The 25,000-nt window shown below is 43.7% G+C and overlaps 1 protein-coding gene across 8 annotated transcripts in view; it reads left to right on the top strand.

Annotated features, from left to right (window-relative positions):
* LOC143275352 (diacylglycerol kinase delta-like) overlaps nt 1-25,000 on the top strand; it is a 314,465-nt gene that overhangs the window by 264,932 nt on the left and 24,533 nt on the right. For all 8 annotated transcript variants that reach the window (XM_076579394.1, XM_076579393.1, XM_076579395.1 and 5 more), the window contains 10 exons: nt 996-1,118; nt 2,740-2,824; nt 3,976-4,206; nt 5,971-6,180; nt 8,845-8,965; nt 11,539-11,649; nt 14,330-14,488; nt 16,627-16,672; nt 18,351-18,464; nt 20,958-21,092. In XM_076579394.1, coding sequence (XP_076435509.1) covers nt 996-1,118; nt 2,740-2,824; nt 3,976-4,206; nt 5,971-6,180; nt 8,845-8,965; nt 11,539-11,649; nt 14,330-14,488; nt 16,627-16,672; nt 18,351-18,464; nt 20,958-21,092 — 1,335 coding nt within the window. The remainder of the gene's footprint in view (nt 1-995; nt 1,119-2,739; nt 2,825-3,975; nt 4,207-5,970; nt 6,181-8,844; nt 8,966-11,538; nt 11,650-14,329; nt 14,489-16,626; nt 16,673-18,350; nt 18,465-20,957; nt 21,093-25,000) is intronic.

The following is a 25,000-nucleotide window of genomic DNA, read 5'->3' as shown; positions in this document are numbered from 1 at the left end:
TTCGGACAAATCCATATACCGTACGCTACACCACATCTGCCAAGCAGATGCCTGACCAGCAGTGTAACCCAACACGCTTAGTCAGGCCTTGAGAAAAAGAGAAGAAAAAAAATGAATAAAAATAAAAAATTTAAAATAAAATGAAATAAAATACAATGAAATAAATAAAGTAAAAAAAAAAAAACCAACTAAAAAATAAATATAATAGTGCAGGACTGTTTCACAGTCGACGTATGCAATAGCCGAGTGGGTTAAAGCGTTGGACTTTCAGTCTGAGGGTCCCGGGGTTTAAATCTTGGTAACGGCGCCTTGGTGGGTAAAGGGTGGTGGAGATTTTTTTTTTTTTTCTATCACCTAGGTCAACATATGTGCCGATCTTCTTGTGCCTGAACCACGCCCCTTTGTGTGTATGTATACACATGCAGACGATCAGATACGCACGTTAAAGATCCTGTAATCCATGTCAGTGGAAACTAGAAACATACCCAGCATGCCTATTGAACCCATGACAACAGGAGTGTTGTCCTCTGGCAAAAATTCTGTAGAAGAAATCCACTCTGAGGTACCAAGGTAAGGTTGCATTAAAAGCTGTTTTAATGCAACCTTACCTTAACTTACCTTACTGTGCCTTTACCTCACCTTACATTACCTAACCTCACCTTACCTTACCTAACCTCACCTTACCTTACATTACCTCACCTAACCTTACATTACCTTACCTCACTTTACCTTACCTTACCTTACCTCACCTTACCTTACCTTACCTTACCTCACCTTACCTTACCTCACCTCACCTCACCTCACCTTACCTTACCTTACCTTACATTACCTCACCTCACCTTACCCTTCCTCACCTCACCTTACCTTACCTTACCTTACCTTACCTTACCTTACCTTACCTCACCTTACCCTACCTCACCTCACCTTACCTTACCTTACCTTACCTCACCTTACCTTATTTCTCTGTGTGTTTTTTTTCACCTGTGGGGAAGCAGGAGGAGGCCGAGGAAGAGGAGCAAGCAGGGGAGAGCACTGGGGAGAGAAAGGAGTCGCCTCCCCCTGCCGACCGGGACACCGTGCCTCGTGTTCTGACGGCCCCCACCACCAAACCCACCCCCGTCAGTGGCTTGTCTGTCTGTCTGTCTGTCTGTCTGTCTGTCTGTCTTTCTGGCTGGCTGGCTGGCTGTCTTTCTGGCTGGCTGGCTGGCTGGCTGGCTGTCTGTCTGTCTTTCTGGCTGGCTGGCTGGCTGGCTGTCTTTTTTTTTGTTTGTTTGGATATGGATAGTACCTTTTGATTGATGTGGATACTTATGTACCACCTATTGGTCGATATGGATACTTATATGGCGCCTGTTGTTTGATGTGGCTACTTATTATACAGTGCCTGTTTTGTTGATATTTTTTGGTTTTTGTATTTGTATTTCTTTTTATCGCAACAGATTTCTCTGTGTGACATTCGGGCTGCTCTCCCCGGGGAGAGCACGTCGCTTCACTACAGCGCCACCCCCTTTTTTTTTCTTTCTTTTTTTTTTTTCTTTTTTGTATTTTTTCCAGCGTGCAGTTTTATTTGTTTTTCCTATCGAAGTGGATTTTTCTACAGAATTTTGCCAGGAACAACCCTTTTGTTGCTGTGGGTTCTTTTACGTGTGCTAAGTGCATGCTGCACATGGGACCTCGGTTTATCGTCTCATCCGAATGACTAGCATCCAGACCACCACTCAAGGTCTAGTGGAGGGGGAGAAAATATTGGTGGCTGAGCCATGATTCGAACCAGTGCGCTCAGATTCTCTCGCTTCCTAGGCGGACATGTTACCTCTAGGCCATCACTCCACTCCACGTTATATTGATACTTGTGTAGGGACTGTTGACTGATATGGATACTTATGTAGCCCCTATGTAGTCATTCGAATGAGATGATAAACAGAGGTCCCGTGTGCAGCATGCTCTTAGTGCACGTAAAAGAACCCATGGCAACAAAAGGGTTGTTCCTGGCAATATTCTGTAGAAAAATCCACTTCAGTAGGAAAAACAAATAAAAAAAAAAAACTGCACGCAGGAAAAAAATTTAAAAAAGGGGGTGTCGCTGTAGTGCAGTAACGCGCTCTCCCTGGGGAGAGCAGCCCAAATTTCACACAGAGAAATCTGTTGTGATAAAAGAAAATACAAATACAAAATAATAATTGATGTGGATACTTACACAGCACCTATTGATTGATATGGACACTTATATAGCACCTGTTTATTGATTTGGATACTGGTATTGCACATATTTATTGTTATTGTTATCCAGTGGAGTGATGGCCTGGAGGTAATGCATCCGCCTAGGAAGCGAGAGAATCTGAGCGTGCTGGTTCGAATCACGGCTCAGCCGCCGATATTTTCTCCCCCTCCACTAGACTTTGAGTGGTGGTCTGGACGCTAGTCATTCAGATGAGATGATAAACCGAGGTCCCGTGTGCAGCATGCACTTAGCGCATGCAAAAGAACCCAGGACAACAAAAGGGTTGTTCCTGGCAAAATTCTGTAGAAAAATCCACTTCGATAGGAAAAACAAATAAAACTGCACGCAGGAAAAAAAAAAGAAAAAAAAAAGGGTGGCGCTGTAGTGTAGCGACACGCTCTTCCTGGGGAGAGCAGCCCGAATTTCACACAGAGAAATCTGTGTTGTGATAAAAAAGAGAAATACAAATACAGAGACAAATAAAGTGACAGACTTCAGGTGGCTGTTGTGTGTTTCAGGTGTTCAAGGCCCGCGATGCCCTCATGTCCCGGGCCAACAGCCTGAAGAAAGCCGTGCGACAGATCATCGAACACACAGAGAAAGGTAGAGCACACAGAGTTGTCACTGTTTGTCCTGTCTTCAGAGAGAGCATGAGAGTTCAGAGAGGGAGGAAGAGAGAGAGAGAGGGTGGGAGAGAGAATGGGAGAAAGTGAGAGGGAGGCAAGAGGGGGTGTGAGGGAGAGAGAGCGAGATAGCAGGAGAGAGAGATGGGGGAGAGATAGAGGAATAAAGAGCAAGAAAGCAAGAGAGATTAGAGGAGAGAGGGAGGGAGGTAGCAGGAGAGTGATGAATAAGAGAGAGAGAGAGAGATAGCCAGAGAGAGAGAGGGAGGGAGGGAGAGAGAACGAGATAACAGGAGGGAGAGAGGGGGGAGGGGTACAGCAGGGGAGAGAGCGAGATAGCAGGAAAGAGAGGGAGGTATAGAGAGAGAGAGAGAGCAAGATAGCATGAGAGAGAGGTGGGAGGGATGGAGAGAGAGAGAAAGATAGGAAGAAAGAGAGAGGATCTGGGATGATGTGACGAGGAACGAAAAGATGATGTCCATATCTATCTCTTCTACTCTGTTCTTTGTTCTGTTCTATTCTGCTCTGTTGTATTGTGTTTTAATCGTTCTGTTTTACTCTGTTCTGTTCTATTCTGCTCTTCTCTGTTCTGTTCTATTCTGCTTGGTTGTATTGTGTTTTAATTGTTCTATTCTACTCTGTTCTATTCTGCTCTTCGCTGTTCTGTTCTATTCTACTCTATTCTGATCTATTTTGTTCTACTCTATTCTGGTCTACTCTAATCTATTTTGTTCTACTCTATTCTGTTCTGCTCTATTCTGTACTGTTGTACTCTATTCTGTTCTGCTCTATTCTATACTGTTGTACTCTATTCAGTTCTGTTCTATTCTACTGTATTCTGTTCTGCTCTTCTCTTCTACTCCGTTCTGCTCTGTTATATTTTGCTCTGATCTGTTCTTTTGTACTTTGTTCGATTCTCATCTATTATTTTTTCTCCATTCTGTTCTGCTCTTCTGGTCTACTTTGTTCTGTTCTGTTCTCTATTCTGTTCTGTTCTACTCTATTCTGTTCCATTATGTTCTGTTCTTATTTATCCTGTTCTCTTCTCTGTTCCGCTCTATCTTATACTGTTCTATTCTGTTCTGTTCTGTTGCACTCTGTTCCCCCCTGCACACACACACACACACACAGCGGTGGACGAGCAGAACGCCCAGACTCTGGAGCTGTTGGACAACCGGCACCTGGAAGGCGGGAGGACGTCATCGTCGACGTCGACGTCTGCGTCGACGTCCTGCTCCAGGGAGACCTCCCGCTCCGCTCCCAGCTTCTCCGTCTTTGCCACCGACCCCCCGGAGTCCTCCTCGGAGAAGCCCTCCTCCCCCGTGCCCCCCGCCTCCTCCCCCCACCAGCTGCAGCCCCCAGGTGAGGGACCAGAAGGTGACAGAATGGTTTAATTAAGACGGGCGCAATGGCCGAGTGGTTAAAGCGCTGGACTTTCAATCTGAGGGTTCCCGGGTTCAACTCGTAGTCGGTAACGGCGTCAGGTTTGGGGGGGGTGGAGATTTTTTCTGATCTCCCAGATCAGCATATGTGCGGACCTGCTTAGTGCCTGAACCCCCTTCTTGTGTATACGCATGCGGAAGATCAAATATGCACGTTAAAGGTCCTGTAATCCATGTCGGCGTTTTGTGGGTTATGGAAACAAGAACATACCCAGCATGCACACACAGGAAAATGGAGTATGGCTGCCAACATGGCGGGGTGAATAAGCAAAACAGTCATACATGTAAAATGTTAATGTCTGTCTGAGTGTGCATGCATGCGTGCCTGAAATCCGATTGAATGACACAGGAAACAAATGATGAGCACCCATAGACATCCGTCAGTCAGCTCTACCCAGGTAGGCAGCCTGTTGTGCAAATGACCCCGTGTTTGTAAAGAGCATAGAGTTTGGTCAGTGACTGAGGATAGGTGCTATATAAGTATCCATATCATATCAAATCAAATCAAATCTGCCAGTACAGAGGTTCATGTGAGGATGTGGGTTTGAATTCCACTCTTGTCTTTTCTCCCATGTTTTGACTGGAAAATCAAAGTGAGTGATTACTCAGTGATTACTCTGATAGTGAGGTAGAATTCAAGTCGGATGATTTTGCTACAGATAGTGATGTTAAAAATGAATCTGAGCATGCAGAATCAGTTGATCAAAGGAAGCGTGTCAGGTTGAGACTCTGCGCAGTTCATGGTAGAAATCGATCTTTTTTATCCAAAGCACATGCACAAAACACAGTGAGGGGGCACGGCAATGTTGGTACTGCGTTTGCTGGCGTCGGAATATTACGGTTTTTCTGATTGGCTCTTCAATATAAATCAACCAATAGCAAAACACGACACAAGTGTTTACGCACCGCTCAACCGGTGGCCAGGCATTATGCCACCCCTCCCCACCACCGGTAAAGCAGTGGTTAGGGATCAAAAGGTTAAATTGAGGACTTAAACATTGTCTCTAAACTTAGGCGTTTGATTGGCTAAGAGGGGACCGGGCAAGACAGGTCATCTTTTCACCGTTAGCTGTGCGAAATTTGGCCAAGCAGAGCAAACCGATTGGCCTCGTTTGCATCAGTTTGACATGGTAAGTATATATATCACCAAACATGGAGTATAATACCAGCTCCTCCTATCCGGGGCATTTCTGTGACTGTGTTGAAGTTTGGAACACGAACTGGGGACTTAAAACAGTGTCATTGAACATAAACTGGAGACTTAAAACAAACATTGTCATAGAACATGAACTGGTGACTTAAACATTGTCATAGAACTTGGGAGGGGGGGATTGTGGGGGTGGGGGATTTTAAACAAACATTGTCATGGAACATTAACTGGAGACTGAAAACAAACATTGTCGCATAACATAAACTTGTAAATTTTAAACAACATTGTCATGGAACAAGAATTGGGGACTGGTGACTTAAACATTGTCATAGAACATGGGGGGAGGGTTGGGGGGGGGGGGGGGGTTAAACAAACATTGTCATGGAACATGAACTGTGGGCTTAGAACATTGTCATTGAACATAAACGGGAGACTTAAAAACAAGCATTGTCACAGACAAAAATCCTCAACTGGAGTTCAAGTCTCATCATTCAACCAGCCAACCAACCCACCCACCCCTTTGTTGCTGTGCAGGTTCGCGCTCCCCGCTGGGCCCTGCGTCTCGGCGCATCAGCAGCATGAGCACCTTTAACCGCTCGGCCAGCGTGGACTCCAAGCTTCACGCCAAGGCTGGCCAGGCCACGACGACCTCCTCTGACCCCTCCAACCCCTCCACCACCTCCACGCCCCCCATCCCCAAACTGCAGCTTCCTTTCATGGACTCTGCCGCCTCTGCTTTGCCTGGTGGGTGTGGGGGTCGGGTTGGGGGGGGTGTTGGGAGATGGGAGTGGGGGGGGGACAGTGGGGGGGGGGAGGGTCTGTGTGTTTGTATGGGGTGTGGGTGTTGCAGGATCCCGAAGATGCTGCTGTATGGCCAGCTGAAGGAAGGCCACCGCGAACTTGGAAGACCCTGCAAGGGCTTGAAGGACACCTTGAAGACAAACCTCAAAGCCTGTGACATAGACATCGCTTCCTGGGAAACTGATGCCCTTGACCACTCTCGCTGGAGGATGCTGTGCTCTAGTGGCATAAAGACGTTTTAAAACAAGAGAATGCTGGCCATTAAGGAGAAGCGTGAGCGAAGGAAGCAGGGCTCAACTTTTTGAGACGTTTTCCCTTGCAACACCTGTGGGAAGTGCTGCGCATCCAGAATCGGCCTCTTCTCCCATATAAGGACACACACCGACAGTTAAGCCTGTCTGCCTGCTCATCTGACGGGAGTCTCCATCATTATCATCATCATGTGCGGCTGTGTGTGCAGGGGGGAGGGGTGGGCGGGTCTATATATGCAGAGATGCTGCCATCAGTTACTGTTTCGCCATATTTTGTTATGCACGACCGCAGTTTGTTCCGACATTACGTCAATGTCAAAATTGTTCCGATGAGTTCATATTTTGACTGTGTAGCATGGTCACATGCTCTCCTGTCAGAACATTACCCACACACTCTACACCTACTGATCTCAAGGCCAGGGCAGTCACTGCTAACCTTGGTCTCACGTGATGATGCTCAGCTAATCGTGTACGTGTTTACATCGAAACAGCATCGAGTTGACCAATCAGCTTAATCGTTTTGCCCGAAGAAGAGAAGAGCGTAGATAAATCAAGTTGAGTCTCGGTCAAACAGCGTTTGTGCCCAGAGTGGATCAAGCTATGGAGTGCAAGGAAGGAACAAAGGGCTTGAAACAGAGAAAGTCAGCCATGGATTCTGATTGTGAGAAACAAGACGAACAAAGATGAGGGAAGCGAAACAGTGCCACAGATGTGCCACAGCAGCGGCGGGGACAGAAGTTTTGTATTTGTATTTGTAGTTCTTTTTATGACAACAGATTTCTCTGTGTGAAATTCAGGCTGCTCTCCCCAGGGAGAGCGCGTTGCTACACTACAGCGCCACCCATTTTTTTTGTATTTTTTCCTGCGTGCAGTTTTATTTCTTTTTCCTATCAAAGTGGATTTTTCTACAGAATTTTGCCAGGAACAACCCTTTTGTTGCCGTGGGTTCTTTTACGTGCGCTAAGTGCATGCTAGCACACGGGACCTCGTTTTATCGTCTCATCCGAATGACTAGCGTCCAGACCACCACTCAAGGTCTAGTGGAGGGGGAGAAAATATCGGCGGCTGAGCCGTGATTTGAACCAGCACGCTCAGATTCTCTCTTGCTTCCTAGTCGGACGCGTTACCTCTAGGCCATCACTCCACTTTTGCCAAAGGTACACTGAAAAATATCCATGCATCATTCGCTCCAGTTTGGAGGAACTCGCGACGGGCGAAATAGCCGAGTGGTTAAAGCATTGGACTGTCAATCTGAGGGTCCCGGGTTCGAATCACGGTGACGGCACCTGGTGGGTAAAGGGTGGAGATTTTTACGATCTCCCAGGTCAACATATGTGCAGACCTGCTAGTGCCTGAACCCCCTTCGTGTGTATATGCAAGCAGAAGATCAAGTACGCACGTTAAAGATCCTGTAATCCATGTCAGCGTTCGGTGGGTTATGGAAACAAGAATATACCCAGCATGCACACCCCTGAAAACGGAGTATGGCTGCCTACATGGCGGGGTAAAAACGGTCATACACGTAAAAGCCCACTCGTGTGCATACGAGTGAACGCAGAAGGAGGAACTCGCATGCTCGTTGCACTGTGTGCGAGTTCAACATTTCTATCAGCAGTCAGTGTTTGCTGATGTGGCTCAGTCTGAGTGTTCCTACCAAATTCAAAATGCTCTTACCAAAATTTCCTGATTGTTCCTACAACTTAGCATTTGACATCTGTGTGTGTGTGTCTATGTGTCTGTGTGTGTGTGCCTGTGTGTGTGTATGTGTGTGTCTGTCTGTCTGAATTGAGTACCTTGGCTATATGTGATTTCATCGAAGTGTGTGTGTGTGTGAGTGCCTGTATCTGTATGTTTGTTTGTGTGTGTCTGTGTCTGTGTTTCTCTGTGTGTGTGTGTGTGTGTGTGTGAGCGAGTGCCTGTATCTGTATGTTTGTGTGTGTGTATTGTGTGTGTGTGTGCATGCATATTATGTATATGTGTGTGCATGCATGTGCATACATGTGTGTGCGGTGCATGCATGCATGTATATGTGTGCATATGCGAGCGCAAGTGTGTGTGCGTGTGTATGTGTGTGTGTGTGTGTGTGTGTGTGTATGTGTGTGTTTGGGTGTGTGTATGTGTGTATACATACACATGTTTGTGTGTTGTATACATGTGTGTGTGTGTGTGTGTGTGTGTGTTTATACATATGTGTGTGTTTGGGTGTGTGTATGTGTGTATACATATATATGTGTGCGTGTTGTATACGTGTGTGTGTGTGTATGTGTGTGTGTGAGTATACATATGTGTATGTGTGTATACATATATATGTGTGTGTGTTGTACACATGTGTGTGTGTGTGTTTGTGTGTGTGCAGGCATCAACAGCAGTATAGCGAAGCACCTGGCCGGGGGCAGCTTCATCAGCAAAGTGCTGCTGGCCAACGCTGACGCTCTCTGTGCTGCCGCCTCTCCACTGCTGGAGCAAGACATTCCACTGTGAGAGACGTACCTGTGTCTTTCTCTTCTTCCTCTTGTCCTTCTTCTTCCGCTCCCGTCTTCGTCTTCTTCTTCTGCTTCTTCTTCTGTCATTTTCTTCTTCATCTTCTTCTGCTTCTTTGTTGTCTTCTTCTTGTTCGTCATCGTTGTCTTCTTCTTCTTCGTCTTTGTCGTCGTCGTCGTTGTCTTCTTCTTCTTCTCCTTCCTCTTCTTCTTCTTCTCCTTGTCTTCTTCTTCTTCATCATCGTCGTTGTCTGCTTCTTCTTCTGTCATTGTCTTCTTCATCTTCTTCTGCTTCTTTGTTGTCTTCTTCTTGTTCGTTGTCGTTGTCTTCTTCTCTATCGTCTTCTTTATCTTCTGTCATTGTCTTCTTCTCTATCTTCTTCATCTTTTGTCATTGTCTTCTTCATCTTCTTCTGCTTCGTTGTCTTCTTCTTCTTCTTCTTCTCCTTCGTTGTCTTCTTCTTCTTCCTTCTTCTTCTTCTTCTTCTTCTTCGTTGTCTTCTTCTTCTTCGGCGTTGTCTTCTTCTTCGTTTTCTTCTTCTTCGGCGTTGTCTTCTTCTTCGTTCTCTTCTTCTTCGTTGTCTTCTTCTTCTTCGTTGTCTTCTTCTTCTTCTTCTTCTTCTTCTTCTCCTCCTCCTCCTCCTTCTTCTTCTTCTTCTTCTTCCTTCTTCTTCTTCTTCTCCTCCTCCTCCTCCTTCTTCTTCTTCTTCCTTCTTCTTCTTCGGCGTTGTCTTCTTCTTCGTTCTCTTCTTCTTCGTTGTCTTCTTCTTCTTCTTCTCCTCCTCCTCCTTTGTTGTTTTCTTCTTCTTCTTCTTCTTCTCCTCCTCCTCCTCCTCCTCCTCCTGGAGCAAGACATTCCACTGTGAGATATTCCAACCCTTCTTCTCCTCCTCCTCCTCCTCCTTTTTCTTCTTCTCCTTTTTCTCTTCCTCCTGGAACAAGATATTCCACTGTGAGATATTCCTTCCCTTCGTCTTCTTCTTCTGCTTCTTCTCTGTCTTCTTCTTCTTCTTCATCGTCGTCTTCTTTGTTGTTTTTCTTTACCTTAGTCTTCGTCATCTTTATTGTCTGCGTCTTCTTCATCATCATCATCTTCTTCTTCTTCTTCTTCTTCTTCCGCTGCAGCTTCTTCTTCTGCTTCTTTATCTCAGTCTTTTTCATCTTTATTGTCTGCTTCTTCTTCTTCGTCTTTTTTCTAATTCTTCTTCTTCTAATTCTTCTTTCTCTTCATGGTCTTCTTCTTCATCTTCTGCTTCAGTGTGTGTTGTGTTCCAGTCAGCGTGAATTGTGTTGCAGTCAGTGTTTACTGTGTTGCAGTCAGTGTGCATTGTGTTGCAGTCAGTGTGTGTTGTGTTGTGTTGCAGTCAGTGTGTGTTGCGTTGTGTTGCAGTCAGTGTGTGTTGTGTTGTGTGTATTGTGTTGTGTTGCAGTCAGTGTGTATTGTGTTGTGATGCAGTCAGTGTGTATTGTGTTGTGATGCAGTCAGTGTGTATTGTGTTGTGATGCAGTCAGTGTGTATTGTGTTGTGTTGCAGTCAGCGTGTATTGTGTTGTGATGCAGTCAGTGTGTATTGTGTTGTGATGCAGTCAGTGTGTATTGTGTTGTGATGCAGTCAGTGTGTATTGTGTTGTGTTGCAGTCAGCGTGTATTGTGTTGTGTGTATTGTGTTGTGTTGCAGTCAGTGTTGCAGTCAGTGTGTATTGTGTTGTGATGCAGTCAGTGTGTATTGTGTTGTGATGCAGTCAGTGTGTATTGTGTTGTGTTGCAGTCAGTGATGCAGTCAGTGTGTATTGTGTTGTGATGCAGTCAGTGTGTATTGTGTTGTGATGCAGTCAGTGTGTATTGTGTTGTGTTGCAGTCAGTGATGCAGTCAGTGTGTATTGTGTTGTGATGCAGTCAGTGTGTATTGTGTTGCAGTCAGTGTGTATTGTGTTGTGTTGCAGTCAGTGTTGCAGTCAGTGTGTATTGTGTTGTGTTGCAGTCAGCGTGTATTGTGTTGTGATGCAGTCAGTGTTGCAGTCAGTGTGTATTGTGTTGTGTTGCAGTCAGTGTTGCAGTCAGTGTGTATTGTGTTGTGATGCAGTCAGTGTGAGTGTGTATTGTGTTGCAGTCAGTGTGTGTTGTGTTGTGTTGCAGTCAGTGTGTATTGTGTTGTGTTGCAGTCAGTGTGTATTGTGTTGTGTTGCAGTCAGTGTGTATTGTGTTGTGTTGCAGTCAGTGTGTGTTGTGTTGTGATGCAGTCAGTGTGTGTTGTGTTGTGATGCAGTCAGCGTGTATTGTGTTGTGATGCAGTCAGCGTGTATTGTGTTGTGATGCAGTCAGTGTGTATTGTGTTGTGTTCGAGTCAGTGTGTATTGTGTTGTGTTGCAGTCAGTGTGTATTGTGTTGTGTTGCAGTCAGTGTGTATTGTGTTGTGTTGCAGTCAGTGTGTGTTGTGTTGTGTTGCAGTCCGTGTGTATTGTGTTGTGATGCAGTCAGTGTGTATTGTGTTGCAGTCAACGCATATTCCTTTGCAGTCAGCATGCATTGTCTTGCAGTCAGTGAATTCAGTGCGCTGATCGTTGTTGCAGAGACCTGTACCAGGAGAAATGCGTGATGAACAACTACTTTGGCATCGGGCTGGATGCCAAGGTGACGCTGGAATTCCAGAACAAGCGAGATGTTCACCCAGAGAAGTGCAGGTCAGCTTAGTTCTTTTCACAAATTTGTCCCTTCCTATCTCTGTGGCTGCCTTCGTCTCTACTCTCCATCTCGCTCTCTACGATCAGCTTCGGATCCACTCTATTTACGCATACCCAGATTCAAACTCTCGACTGTTGGCCGCCGTTCTTTCTCTGTCTCTGGACCTTGCAATTGGAATGAACTTCCTCTATCGCTTCATCAAGTCTCCACACTCAGCTCTTTCAAGTCTGGTCTTAAAACCCACCTCTTCCCAAAACAGCCTCCCTTCCCTGCCTCTTCCTTGTCTTCAGTTTCTCCAGTTTTAGTGTTATGCATGCGTGTGAATGACTGGTGTGAAAGCGCTTTGATTTGTCTGCACAAGATTCACCTCTATATAAATACCATTATTATTATTATTATTATTTTATTCCTGACCCCCTGGTTGTCTTGCCCACTCTGTCTGTCTGTCTGTGTCTTTGTCTTGCTGCTTATCTGTGATTTTTTTTTTCATTGTTTTTTTTTTTTTTTTTTGTTACTGTCCCATCATCTTCACCATTTCAGTGGTGTCACTCCCACGCTACTCATTCTGAGTTCCCCTGCCCTTACACAGCCACACGAAGGTTTGTCTGTCAGAGTCACAGTGCCGGCAGTACGCAGGCAACCATTGATGTTAAGTTATCTGCACAATTTTTTCTATATTTGTCATGTTCTTTGCCTGTATGGAAAAAGGGTGTTGACAGTACAGTTTCTCAATGTTTTTTAATCTAGAAATTGCATCTGGGAAAAAGTTCTACAAGAATTACAGTTTTTATACACACACACATATATATATATATATATATATATAGAGAGAGAGAGAGAGAGAGAGATGTATAAGTGCTTCTACCTGTGGGCCTTTGGGGGCTAGTTGGCCTTTGAGTGGAGTGATGGCCTAGAGGTAGCACGTCCGCCTAGGAAAGCGAGAGAATCTGAGCGCGCTGGTTCGAATCACGGCTCAGCCACCAATATTTTCTCCCCCTCCACTAGACCTTGAGTGGTGGTCTGGACACTAGTCATTTGGATGAGACGATAAACCGAGGTCCTGTGTGCAACATGCACTTAGCGCATGTAAAAGAACCCATGGCAACAAAAGGGTTGTTCCTGGCAAAATTTTGTAGAAAAATCCACTTCGATAGGAAAAAAAATGAAACTGCATGCAGGAAAAAAATTATAAAAAAAAAAAAAAGGGTGGCGCGCTGTAGTGTAGCGACGCACTCTCCCTGGGGAGATCAGCCTGAATTTCACACAGAGAAATCTGTTGTGATAAAAAGAAATACAAAACAAAAACAAAAACAAATCCAAGCACAGACTGTCCTGAAACCCTCTTGGCAGAGAGAGTGGGGATGTAGTTTGGGGCAAGACACTCTCTTTGCTCTGAAGACACTCTCCACTATAATCAGATTCTAGCCCAGATAGTCAGAACAGGGCAGTAGTTGCCTCCTCTGCTGTTCTGGTGGTCTTAGTCAAACACACTTGAATGATGATAATAATCATCATCATCTTCACCATCATCATCATCATCATAGCATTAACCCTTTGAGCCCTGAGTTCCTGAGCAATTTTAACCCTTCTGCCTGAGCTCTTGAGCCAAAACTTGCAAATAATTGGTATTTAATGTGTCACGGCAGATATAAAAAGAGTACCCTGACCACCGCTTTACCGGTGGTAGAGAAAAATGACATAGTGCCTAGCCACCGGTTGAGCGGTGCGTAAACATTTGTGTTGTGTTTTGCTATTGGTTGACTTATATTGAAATCGATCTTTTTTATCCAAAGCACATGCACAAAACACGGTGAAAAGGCGCGGCCATGTTGGTACTACGTTCACTGACGTCAGAATATTACGGTTTTTCTGATTGGCTCTTTAATATAAGTCAACCAATAGCAAAACACCACACAAGTGTTGACGCACCGCTCAACCGGTGGCTAGGCATTATGTCATTTTTTCTCTACCACCGGTTAAGCGGTGGTCAGGGCTCAAAGGGTTAATAAGAATGATAATGATGAACAATATCATCATCATCATGATAATAGACAGTACTTATTTGACGTGAATTCCCCATGTAATGGGCTCAGGCTCAGAGTGCCTCACATGAAGCATCACACATACAGTAGTGCACAATAGCATACCTCTGCACGTGAAAAAACAACACCTGTGTGCATATCTATACACCAAGAACAATACTACAAATTGCAGGTATGAACAATCACACACACACACACACACACACACACACACACACACAAGACAAAAATACCCTACACACACACGTGCGCACACACACACACACGCCCACGCACACACTAACATCCATCCACACACACACACACACACACACACACACACACACACACACAACTGTTAAATGTAATCGCATGTTAGTTATGCATTTTTTGGTCGTTTTCTACCTTTTCTGTTTTCCTCTCCCTTCTCACCCCTCTCCCCCCAATCACACCCCCCCCCCCCCCAACCCTATCCCACCCCTTTTTTGTTTTTTTGTTTTTTAATTGTCTAATATCATTGATAGTGAAAAGACACTGAACTAAAGAACGAACACACTACATAACGATTTCATATAGCTGTGGCTGAGTCAGACCTGAATGACGATCATACCTACATATAGCTGTGACTGTGACTGTGACTGTATGCCGGACATTCCAGGAGTCGAACCAAGAACCTGATGTGGTACGGGGTGCTGGGCGGCAAGGAGATGATCAACCAGACCTTCAAGAACCTGGACCAGCGAGTGTTGCTGGAGTGCGACGGTCAGCGTATCCCCCTGCCCAGTCTGCAGGGCATCGTCATCATGAACATTCCCAGGTAAACATTGTCATCATGAACATTCCCAGGTAAACATCATCAGCGTCATGAACATTCCCAGGTAAACATGGACTTTCCCAGGTAAACATCATTGTCGTCATGAACATTCCCAGGTAAACATCATTGTCATCATGAACATTCCCAGGAGAACATGGACTTTCCCAGGTAAACATCATCATCATCATGAACATTCCCAGGTAAACATGGACTTTCCCAGGTAAACATCATTGTCGTCATGAACATTCCCAGGTAAACATCATTGTTGTCATGAACATTCCCAGGTAAACATCATCATCATGAACATTCCCAGGTAAACATCATTGTTGTTATGAACATTCCCAGGTAAACATCATCATCATGAACATTGCCAGGTAAACATCATTGTCGTCATGAATATTCCCAGGTAAACACCATCGTCATCATGAAGATTCCCAGGTAAACATCATCATCATGAACATTCCCAGGTAAACATTGTCATCATGAACATTCCAACATTCCCAGGTAAACATTGTCATCATGAACATTCCCAGGTAAACATCATTGTCATCATGAACATTCCCAGGTAAACATGGACATTCCCAGGTAGACATCATTGTCGTCATGAACATTCCCATGTAAACATCATTGTCATCATGAACATTCCCAGGTAAACATTGTCATCATGAACATTCCCAGGTAAACATGGACATTCCCAGGTAGACATCATTGTCGTCATGAACATTCCCAGGTAAACATCATTGTTGTCATGAACATTCCCAGGTAAACATCATCGTCATGAACATTCCCAGGTAAACATCATCATCATGAACATTGCCAGGTAAACATCATTGTCGTCATGAATATTCCCAGGTAAACACCATCGTCATCATGAAGATTCCCAGGTAAACATCATCATCATGAACATTCCCAGGTAAACATTGTCATCATGAACATTCCAACATTCCCAGGTAAACATTGTCATCATGAACATTCCCAGGTAAACATCATTGTTGTCATGAACATCCCCAGGTAAACATGGACATTCCCAGGTAGACATCATTGTCGTCATGAACATTCCCATGTAAACATCATTGTCATCATGAACATTCCCAGGTAAACATTGTCATCATGAACATTCCCAGGTAAACATGGACATTCCCAGGTAGACATCATTGTCGTCATGAACATTCCCAGGTAAACATCATCATCATCATGAACATTCCCAGGTAAACATCATTGCCGTCATGAAGATTCCCAGGTAAACACCATCGTCATCATGAAGATTCCCAGGTAAACATGGATTTTCCCAGGTAAACATCATCATCATGAACATTCCCAAGTAGACATTGTTGTCATGAACATTCCCAGGTAAACATGGACTTTCCCAGGTAAACATTGTCATGAACAGTCCCAGGAAAACATCATTGTCATCATGAAGACTCCCAGGTAAACATGGACTTTCCCAGTTAAACATTGTCGTCACGAACATCCCCAGGTAAACATTGTCATGAACATTCCCAGGTAAACGTCGTCTTCTTCATGAACACTCTCAGATAGTCATCATCGTGGTTTTATGTGTTTGATTGATTTGATTGATGTGGATACTTATATAGCGCCTATCCTCGGTCAGAGACCAAGCTCTAAGCGCTTTACATACACGGGGACATTTGCACCACAGGCTGCCTACCTGGATAGAGCCGACTGACAGCTGCCACAGGGTGCTCATCATTCGTTTCCTGTGTCATTCAATCAGATTTCAGACGCACACACATACACACTCAGACAGACATGTAACATTTTACGTGTATGACCGTTTTTATTTATTTACCCCGCCATGTAGGCAGCCATACTCCGTTTTCGGGGGTGTGCATGCTGGGTATATTCTTGTTTCCATAACCCACCGAATGCTGACATGGATTACAGGATCTTTAACGTGCGTATTTGATCTTCTGCGTGCGCATACACACGAAGGGGGTTCAGGCACTAGCAGGTCTGCACATATGTTGACCTGGGAGATCGGAAAAATCTCCACCCTTTACCCACCAGGTGCACCGAGATTCGAACCCAGGACCCTCAGATTGAAAGTCCAGCACTTTAACCATTCGGCTATTGCACCCGTGAGTGTGTGCGAGTGACGTGAGATGATTTTGTATGTGCAGTTACTGTGGCGGGACCAACTTTTGGGGAGGATCAAAGCAGGATGAGGTCAGTCATTTGTCTCCCTTTCTGTCTGTTTCTCTGTCTGTCTGTCTGTCTTTCTGTTTCTGTTTCTCTGTCTGTCTGTTCCTGTCTGTTTCTGTTTCTCTGTCTGTCTGTTCCTGTCTGTCTGTTTCTGTCTGTCTGTCTGTTCCTGTCTGTCTTTCTGTTTCTGTTTCTCTGTCTGTCTGTTCCTGTCTGTCTTTCTGTTTCTCTGTCTGTCTGTTCCTGTCCGTCTTTCCGTTTCTGTTTTTCTCTCTTTGTTTCTGTCTGTTTCTCTGTCTGTTGGTTTCTTTGTCTGTTTCTGTTTCTCTGCCTGTCTGTTTCTCTGTCTGTTCCTGTCTGTTTCTCTGTCTGCTTCTCTGTCTGTCCGTCTGTTTGCCTGCTTCTCTGTATGTTTGTCTGTCTGTTTCTCAGTCTGTTCCTGTCTGTCTGTTCCTGTCTGTCTGTTTCCATCTCTTTTGCTGTCTACCTGCTTCTGCCTGTCTGTTCCTGTCTGTCTGTTTATCTGTGCCTGCTTCTGTCTGTCTGTTTCTCTGTTCCTATCTGTTTACATCTGTTTCTCTGTTTGCTCCTGTCTGTATGTCTGTTTAATGTCTGTCTGTTTGTCCATGTCTGCTTGTCGGTCTGTTTCTCTGTCTCTCTGTCCTTCTGTTTTCTTTGTTCTTGTATTTTCCTCTGTGTGTCTGTTCCTCTGTCCATCCCTCTCTTTCACTGTTTTTCCGTCTTTCCTTGACACTGCTTTCACCCTCTTCCTGACTCATGTCAGTCTCTCCCTTCTGTCTGTCCCTGTCTGTTTCTCTGTCTGTCTGTCCCTCTGTCCATCCCTGTCTTTCACTGTCTTTCTATATTTCCTGGACTCTAGGCAGTGCAAGACAATGCAATGCAATAAAATTCATCGCAATACAGTGCAGTAAAACACAACACAACACAACACATTTTCTTTCACTCATCTGAAACAAAAACGACATTTGATATCAGTCCCATCATCTACCTCTGTCAGTCTCTCAAACTCTGACTCATCTTTCTTTTTTTCTTTCTTTTTGTTGCTGCTCTTTTTCTTTTTCTTTCTTTCAGTTTGCCGGCACCAGTTGCCTTCTCTAGAGGCGAGGGTTGGATGTAATTTAGCATGTACCCTTCTTAGGAATGATTACACTTGTTAGAAATGAATACGTCTTTGTCGTGTCTTGTCGTTTCGCTCTCTCCTTCCCACCCCCCCCCCACCCCCCTTCTCTCTCTCTGTCTCTGTTGTTGCGCAGAGTGTGGTATGGTTCTTGTGGTGACATAAGAATTAACCCTATCCCCGCCTTGTCAATAGACCTGTGCAGGTAATGACAATAAAATATCAAAGCGTCTCTGTTGTTGCGTTTCTTTTTTCTTTTTTTTTTTTAAGCAATAATTCATAATGGTGTAATGATATTTGATCATTTATGATTGTGTTTTAATTGTTGCACATGATATTTTGCAGCAGCTTATGATAACATGATAAAAGCTGTTCATTTATAATGGATTTTATGCTGTTCCACATGATTTCTCCAGCACGAATTCAAAATGATAAGTGTTCATTTATAGCCTAGTTTAAATTGATTTTTTTTTTTTTTTTTTTTTTAATTTTTATACTTTCAGTACTTCATAATAGCATGATGACGACTGTTCGTTCATAACGGCCTTTGAATTGGTTCCCCAGAACTTTGTACCACCCAGTTTCGACGACAAGATTCTAGAGGTGGTGGCGGTGTTCGGTGGCATGCAGATAGCGGTGTCACGTTTGATCGATATCCAGCATCATCGAATCGCTCAGGTAAAGTTTTGCTCAGGAGGATAGCTGAGCAGTACTCTTGCCGATGCAAGTTTAACAAAACTGTGCCTGTTCTGCAAGGTTAGAATAGAATAGAATAGAATAATATAGAATGTGTCTTTATTACCAAGTGTACCGGGGTCACAAGGAATATTGGGGGGCGGGGGGGGGGGGGATAGTACGTAACAAGGTACATAACATAAATCAAAAATCATACACAAACACAGATACAGTAGAAATTAGGATACATACAAGTGCATATCAATATAAAAACTTGTGCATACTCACACATGCATGCACTGCACACACACACACACACACACACACACACACACACACACACACACGTTTGAACAGAAGCTGCATATTACATGTGGATGGGGCCGATGACTAGATCTTCAGGTAGATGATTGTTGAACTCTTTCTACTCCACTCTATTATGTTCAGACTCATTCTACTCCACTCCATTAGGTTTAACTCATTCTACTCCACTCCATTAGGTTTAACTCATTCTACTCCACTCCATTAGGTTTAACTCATTCTACTCCACTCCATTAGGTTTTACTCATTCTGCTCCACTAACTCATTCTACACCACTCCATTAGGTTTAAACTCATTCTACACCACTCCATTAGGTTTAAACTCATTCTACACCACTCCATTAGGTTTAACTCATTCTACTCCACTAACTCATTCTACTTCACTCCATTAGGTTTAAACTCATTCTACACCACTCCATTAGGTTTAACTCATTCATTAGGTTTAAACTCATTCTACTCCACTAACTCATTCTACTTCACTCCATTAGGTTTAAACTCATTCTACACCACTCCATTAGGTTTAACTCATTCTGCTCCACTCCATTAGGTTTAACTCATTCTACTCCACTAACTCATTCTACTTCACTCCATTAGGTTTAACTCATTCTACACCACTCCATTATAAACGGTTTAAACTCATTCTGCTCCACTCCATTAGGTTTAACTCATTCTACACCACTCCATTATAAACGGTTTAAACTCATTCTACACCACTCCATTAGGTTTAACTCATTCTACTCCACTAACTCATTCTACACCACTCCATTAGGTTTAACTCATTCTACACCACTCCATTAGGTTTAACTCATTCTACACCACTCCATTAGGTTTAAACTCATTCTACACCACTCCATTAGGTTTAAACTCATTCTACACCACTCCATTAGGTTTAACTCATTCTGCTCCACTCCATTAGGGTTAAACTCATTCTTCTACTCCACTCCATTAGGTTTAACTCATTCTACTCCCACTAACTCATTCTACTCCACTCCATTAGGTTTAACTCATTCAAATCCACTCCATTACGTTTAACTCATTCTACTCCACTCCATTAGATTTAATTCATTCCACTCCACTCCATTAGGTTTAACTCATTCTACTCCACTCCATTAGGTTTAAACTCATTCTACTCCACTCCATTAGGTTTAACTCATTCTACTCCACTCCATTAGGTTTAAACTCATTCTACTCCACTCCATTACGTTTAACTCATTCTACTCCACTTCATTAGATTTAATTCATTCCACTCCACTCCATTAGGTTTAACGCATTCTACTCCACTCCATTAGGTTTAACTCATTCTACTCCACTCCATTACGTTTAACTCATTCTGCTCCACTCCATTACGTTTAACTCATTCTACTCCACTCCATTAGGTTTAAACTCATTCTACTCCACTCCATTAGGTTTAACTCATTCTGCTCCACTCCATTACGTTTAACTCATTCTACTCCACTCCATTAGGTTTAACTCATTCTACTCCTCTCCATTAGGTTTAAACTCATTCTACACCACTCCATTAGGTTTAAACTCATTCTACACCACTCCATTAGGTTTAACTCATTCTGCTCCACTCCATTAGGGTTAAACTCATTCTTCTACTCCACTCCATTAGGTTTAAACTCATTCTGCTCCACTCCATTACGTTTAACTCATTCTACTCCACTCCATTAGGTTTAACTCATTCTACTCCACTCCATTAGGTTTAAACTCATTCTACTCCACTCCATTAGGTTTAACTCATTCTACTCCACTCCATTAGGTTTAAACTCATTCTACTCCACTCCATTACGTTTAACTCATTCTACTCCACTTCATTAGATTTAATTCATTCCACTCCACTCCATTAGGTTTAACGCATTCTACTCCACTCCATTACGTTTAACTCATTCCACTCCACTCCATTACGTTTAACTCATTCTGCTCCACTCCATTACGTTTAACTCATTCTGCTCCACTCCATTACGTTTAACTCATTCTGCTCCAGGTACGAGTTGACTCATACCATGATTATTTCCCCTGTGGACCAGGTACCTGTATTCTCATACCAACACATTATTCTAATTTCGTTCATTCTTGCTTGGTACAAGTGTCGACAGGTGAAAGTGACAATCGTGTTGGTGTGTGTGACAGTGTCGACAGGCGAAAGTGACAATCGTGGTGGTGTGTGTGACAGTGTCGACAGGTGAAAGTGACGATCCTGGGCGACGAGCCGGTACCTGTACAGGTGGACGGCGAGGCGTGGATGCAGCCTCCAGGGTACATCCGTATCGTGCACAAGAACCGCGCCATGATGCTGACTCGGGACAGGGTGAGGGCAGGGTGTTTTGTTGTTTTTTTTTGTTTTCTCTCTCTGTACCCCCGAATACGAAGTATGGCTGCCTACATGGTGGGATTAAAAACAGTCAAAAAGCCCACTCATGTACATATGAGTGAACGTGGGATTTGCAGCCCCCGAATGAAGAAGTTTATGTCTGTACGTCTTATTGTGCGCAAGAACTATGCCTTGATGCTGAGGGTGAGGGTTTAGGTTTGGTTTCTGTCTTGTGTGGGTGTGGGAGGGGTGTGTGCTTGTTTGAGTGGGATGGGGGGGGTGGGGGGGAGAGAAATGTGTGTGTGTGAAGGAAAGTGGGGGGCAGGGTGAGTAATGTTTGTGTGATGTTTTGTGTGTGAGTGTGTAATTTTCTTCTTTTTTTTTCTGAGTGTAAGTAATGTGTGTGGTGGGTTGTTTTTGTGTGTGTGTGTGTGTGTGAGTAATGTATGTGTGATGGTGCGTTGTTGGGTTGTTGTTGTTTTTTTGTGCATGTAGTATTTTTTTGAGTGTGTGAGCAATGTTGTATGTGTGGATGTGTGAGGGAAGGGGGGTTGGGTTGTGGGTGTTTTGTGTGAGTAATGTATGTGTAATGATTTTGTGTGTGTGAGTAACGTAATGTGTGTGTGTGTGTCTGTGAGTAATTGTCTGTGCCTGATGTCTGTGTCTGTGCGTTACGTTTCAATTGCAGTGTATAGAGAGTGCTTCCCTAGGCACACAGAAGGGGGGGGGGGATGATATCACTAAGGGAGGTCAGTCGCACTCTTCCCGGGGGAGAACAGCTCGAATTTTACACAGTGAAATCTCTTCTGACGACAAAAACCACACACACAAAATTGCAGGACAATAACAGTGCTGTGAGTACAATACAGTACAATGCGATACAGCACAGTACAACACTGTTCAGTACAATTCAATACAGCACATGACAGTACAACACAGTACAATGCGATACAGCACAGTACAACACTGTTCAGTACAATTCAATACAGCACATGACAGTACAACACAGTACAATGCGATACAGCACAGTACAACACTGTTCAGTACAATTCAGTACAGCACATGACAGTACAATACAGTATGATGCGATACAGCACAGTACAACACTGTTCAGTACAATTCAGTACAGCACATGACAGTACAACACAGTACAATGCGATACAGAACAGTACAACACTGTTCAGTACAATTCAGTACAGCACATGACAGTACAACACAGTACAATGCGATACAGCACAGTACAACACTGTTCAGTACAATTCAGTACAGCACATGACAGTACAATACAGTACAATGCGATACAGCACAGTACAACACTGTTCAGTACAATTCGATACAGCACATGACAGTACAATACAGTACAATGCGATACAGCACAGTACAACACTGTTCAGTACAATTCAGTAAGCACATGACAGTACAACACAGTACAATGTGATACAGCACAGTACAACACTGTTCAGTACAATTCAGTAAGCACATGACAGTACAACACAGTACAATGCGATACAGAACAGTACAACACTGTTCAGTACAATTCAGTAAGCACATGACAGTACAACACAGTACAATGTGATACAGAACAGTACAACACTGTTCAGTACAATTCAGTAAGCACATGACAGTACAACACAGTACAATGCGATACAGAACAGTACAACACTGTTCAGTACAATTCAATAAGCACATGACAGTACAACACAGTACAATGTGATACAGAACAGTACAACACTGTTCAGTACAATTCAATACAGCACATGACAGTACAATACAGTACAATGTGATACAGCACAGTACAACACTGCTCAGTACAATTCAATACAGCACATGACAGTACAATACAGTACAATGCGATACAGCACAGTACAACACTGTTCAGTACAATTCAATACAGCACATGACAGTACAACACAGTACAATGCGATACAGCACAGTACAATACTGTTCAGTACAATTCAATACAGCACATGACAGTACAACACAGTACAATGCGATACAGCACAGTACAACACTGTTCAGTACAATTCAATACAGCACATGACAGTACAACACAGTACAATGCGATACAGCACAGTACAACACTGTTCAGTACAATTCAGTACAGCACATGACAGTACAACACAGTACAATGCGATACAGCACAGTACAACAATGTTCAGTACAATTCAATACAGCACATGACAGTACAACACAGTACAATGCGATACAGCACAGTACAACACTGTTCAGTACAATTCAGTACAGCACATGACAGTACAACACAGTACAATGCGATACAGCACAGTACAACACTGTTCAGTACAATTCAATACAGCACATGACAGTACAACACAGTACAATGCGATACAGCACAGTACAACACTGCTCAGTACAATTCAATACAGCACATGACAGTACAATACAGTACAATGCGATACAGCACAGTACAACACTGTTCAGTACAATTCAATACAGCACATGACAGTACAACACAGTACAATGCGATACAGCACAGTACAACACTATTCAGTACAATTCAGTAAGCACATGACAGTACAACACAGTACAATGCGATACAGCACAGTACAACACTGTTCAGTACAATTCAATACAGCACATGACAGTACAACACAGTACAATGCGATACAGCACAGTACAACACTGTTCAGTACAATTCAGTACAGCACATGACAGTACAACACAGTACAATGCGATACAGCACAGTACAACACTATTCAGTACAATTCAATACAGCACATGACAGTACAACACAGTACAATGCGATACAGCACAGTACAACACTGCTCAGTACAATTCAATACAGCACATGACAGTACAACACAGTACAATGCGATACAGAACAGTACAACACTGTTCAGTACAATTCAATACAGCACATGACAGTACAATACAGTACAATGCGATACAGCACAGTACAACACTGTTCAGTACAATTCAGTAAGCACATCACTGTACAATACACTACAAAAAATGACTGCTGTTACAGTGTAGATGTGTGAATGCAATACAGCACAATACAACACAGCACAATGCAACACAGCTCAGTACAACACAGCTCAGCACAATACAGTACAATAAAATAACAACAGAGTACAGTTTAGTACAACACAACACAGTATAGTACAGTACAACACAGCACAGCACAACACAGTATAGTACAGTACAACACAGCACAGCACAACACAACACACCACAACAATGGCTGTATTTGTGCAGATGTTTGAGAATGTGCTACTAAAGTCATGGCTGGAGAAGTCAGAAGATGGAGAGACCCACCACACGCCACAACACAACACAACAGAACACAGCACAGCACAACACAACACAACACAATACAATACAACACACCACAACAACGGCTGTATTTTGTACAGATGTTTGAGAATGTGCTGAAGTCATGGTCGGAGAAGCAGAAGATGGAGAGACCAACCACACAGCACAGCACAGCACAGCACAGCACAACACAGCACAGCACAGCACAACACAACACAACACAACACAACACACCACAACAACGGCTGTATTTTGTGCAGATGTTTGAGAATGTGCTGAAGTCATAGTCGGAGAAGCAGAAGATGGAGAGACCAACCACACAGCACAGCACAGCACAGCACAGCACAGCACAGCACAGCACAGCACAACACAACACAACACAACACAACACACCACAACAACGGCTGTATTTTGTGCAGATGTTTGAGAATGTGCTGAAGTCATAGTCGGAGAAGCAGAAGATGGAGAGACCAACCACACAGCACAGCACAGCACAGCACAGCACAGCACAGCACAGCACAGCACAACACAACACAACACAACACAACACAACACACCACAACAACGGCTGTATTTTGTGCAGATGTTTGAGAATGTGCTGAAGTCATAGTCGGAGAAGCAGAAGATGGAGA

This window comes from Babylonia areolata, chromosome 30, assembly GCF_041734735.1.
Source record: "Babylonia areolata isolate BAREFJ2019XMU chromosome 30, ASM4173473v1, whole genome shotgun sequence".
Lineage (NCBI taxonomy): Eukaryota > Metazoa > Mollusca > Gastropoda > Neogastropoda > Buccinidae > Babylonia > Babylonia areolata.
This window is presented reverse-complemented; position numbering and strand designations above follow the sequence as displayed.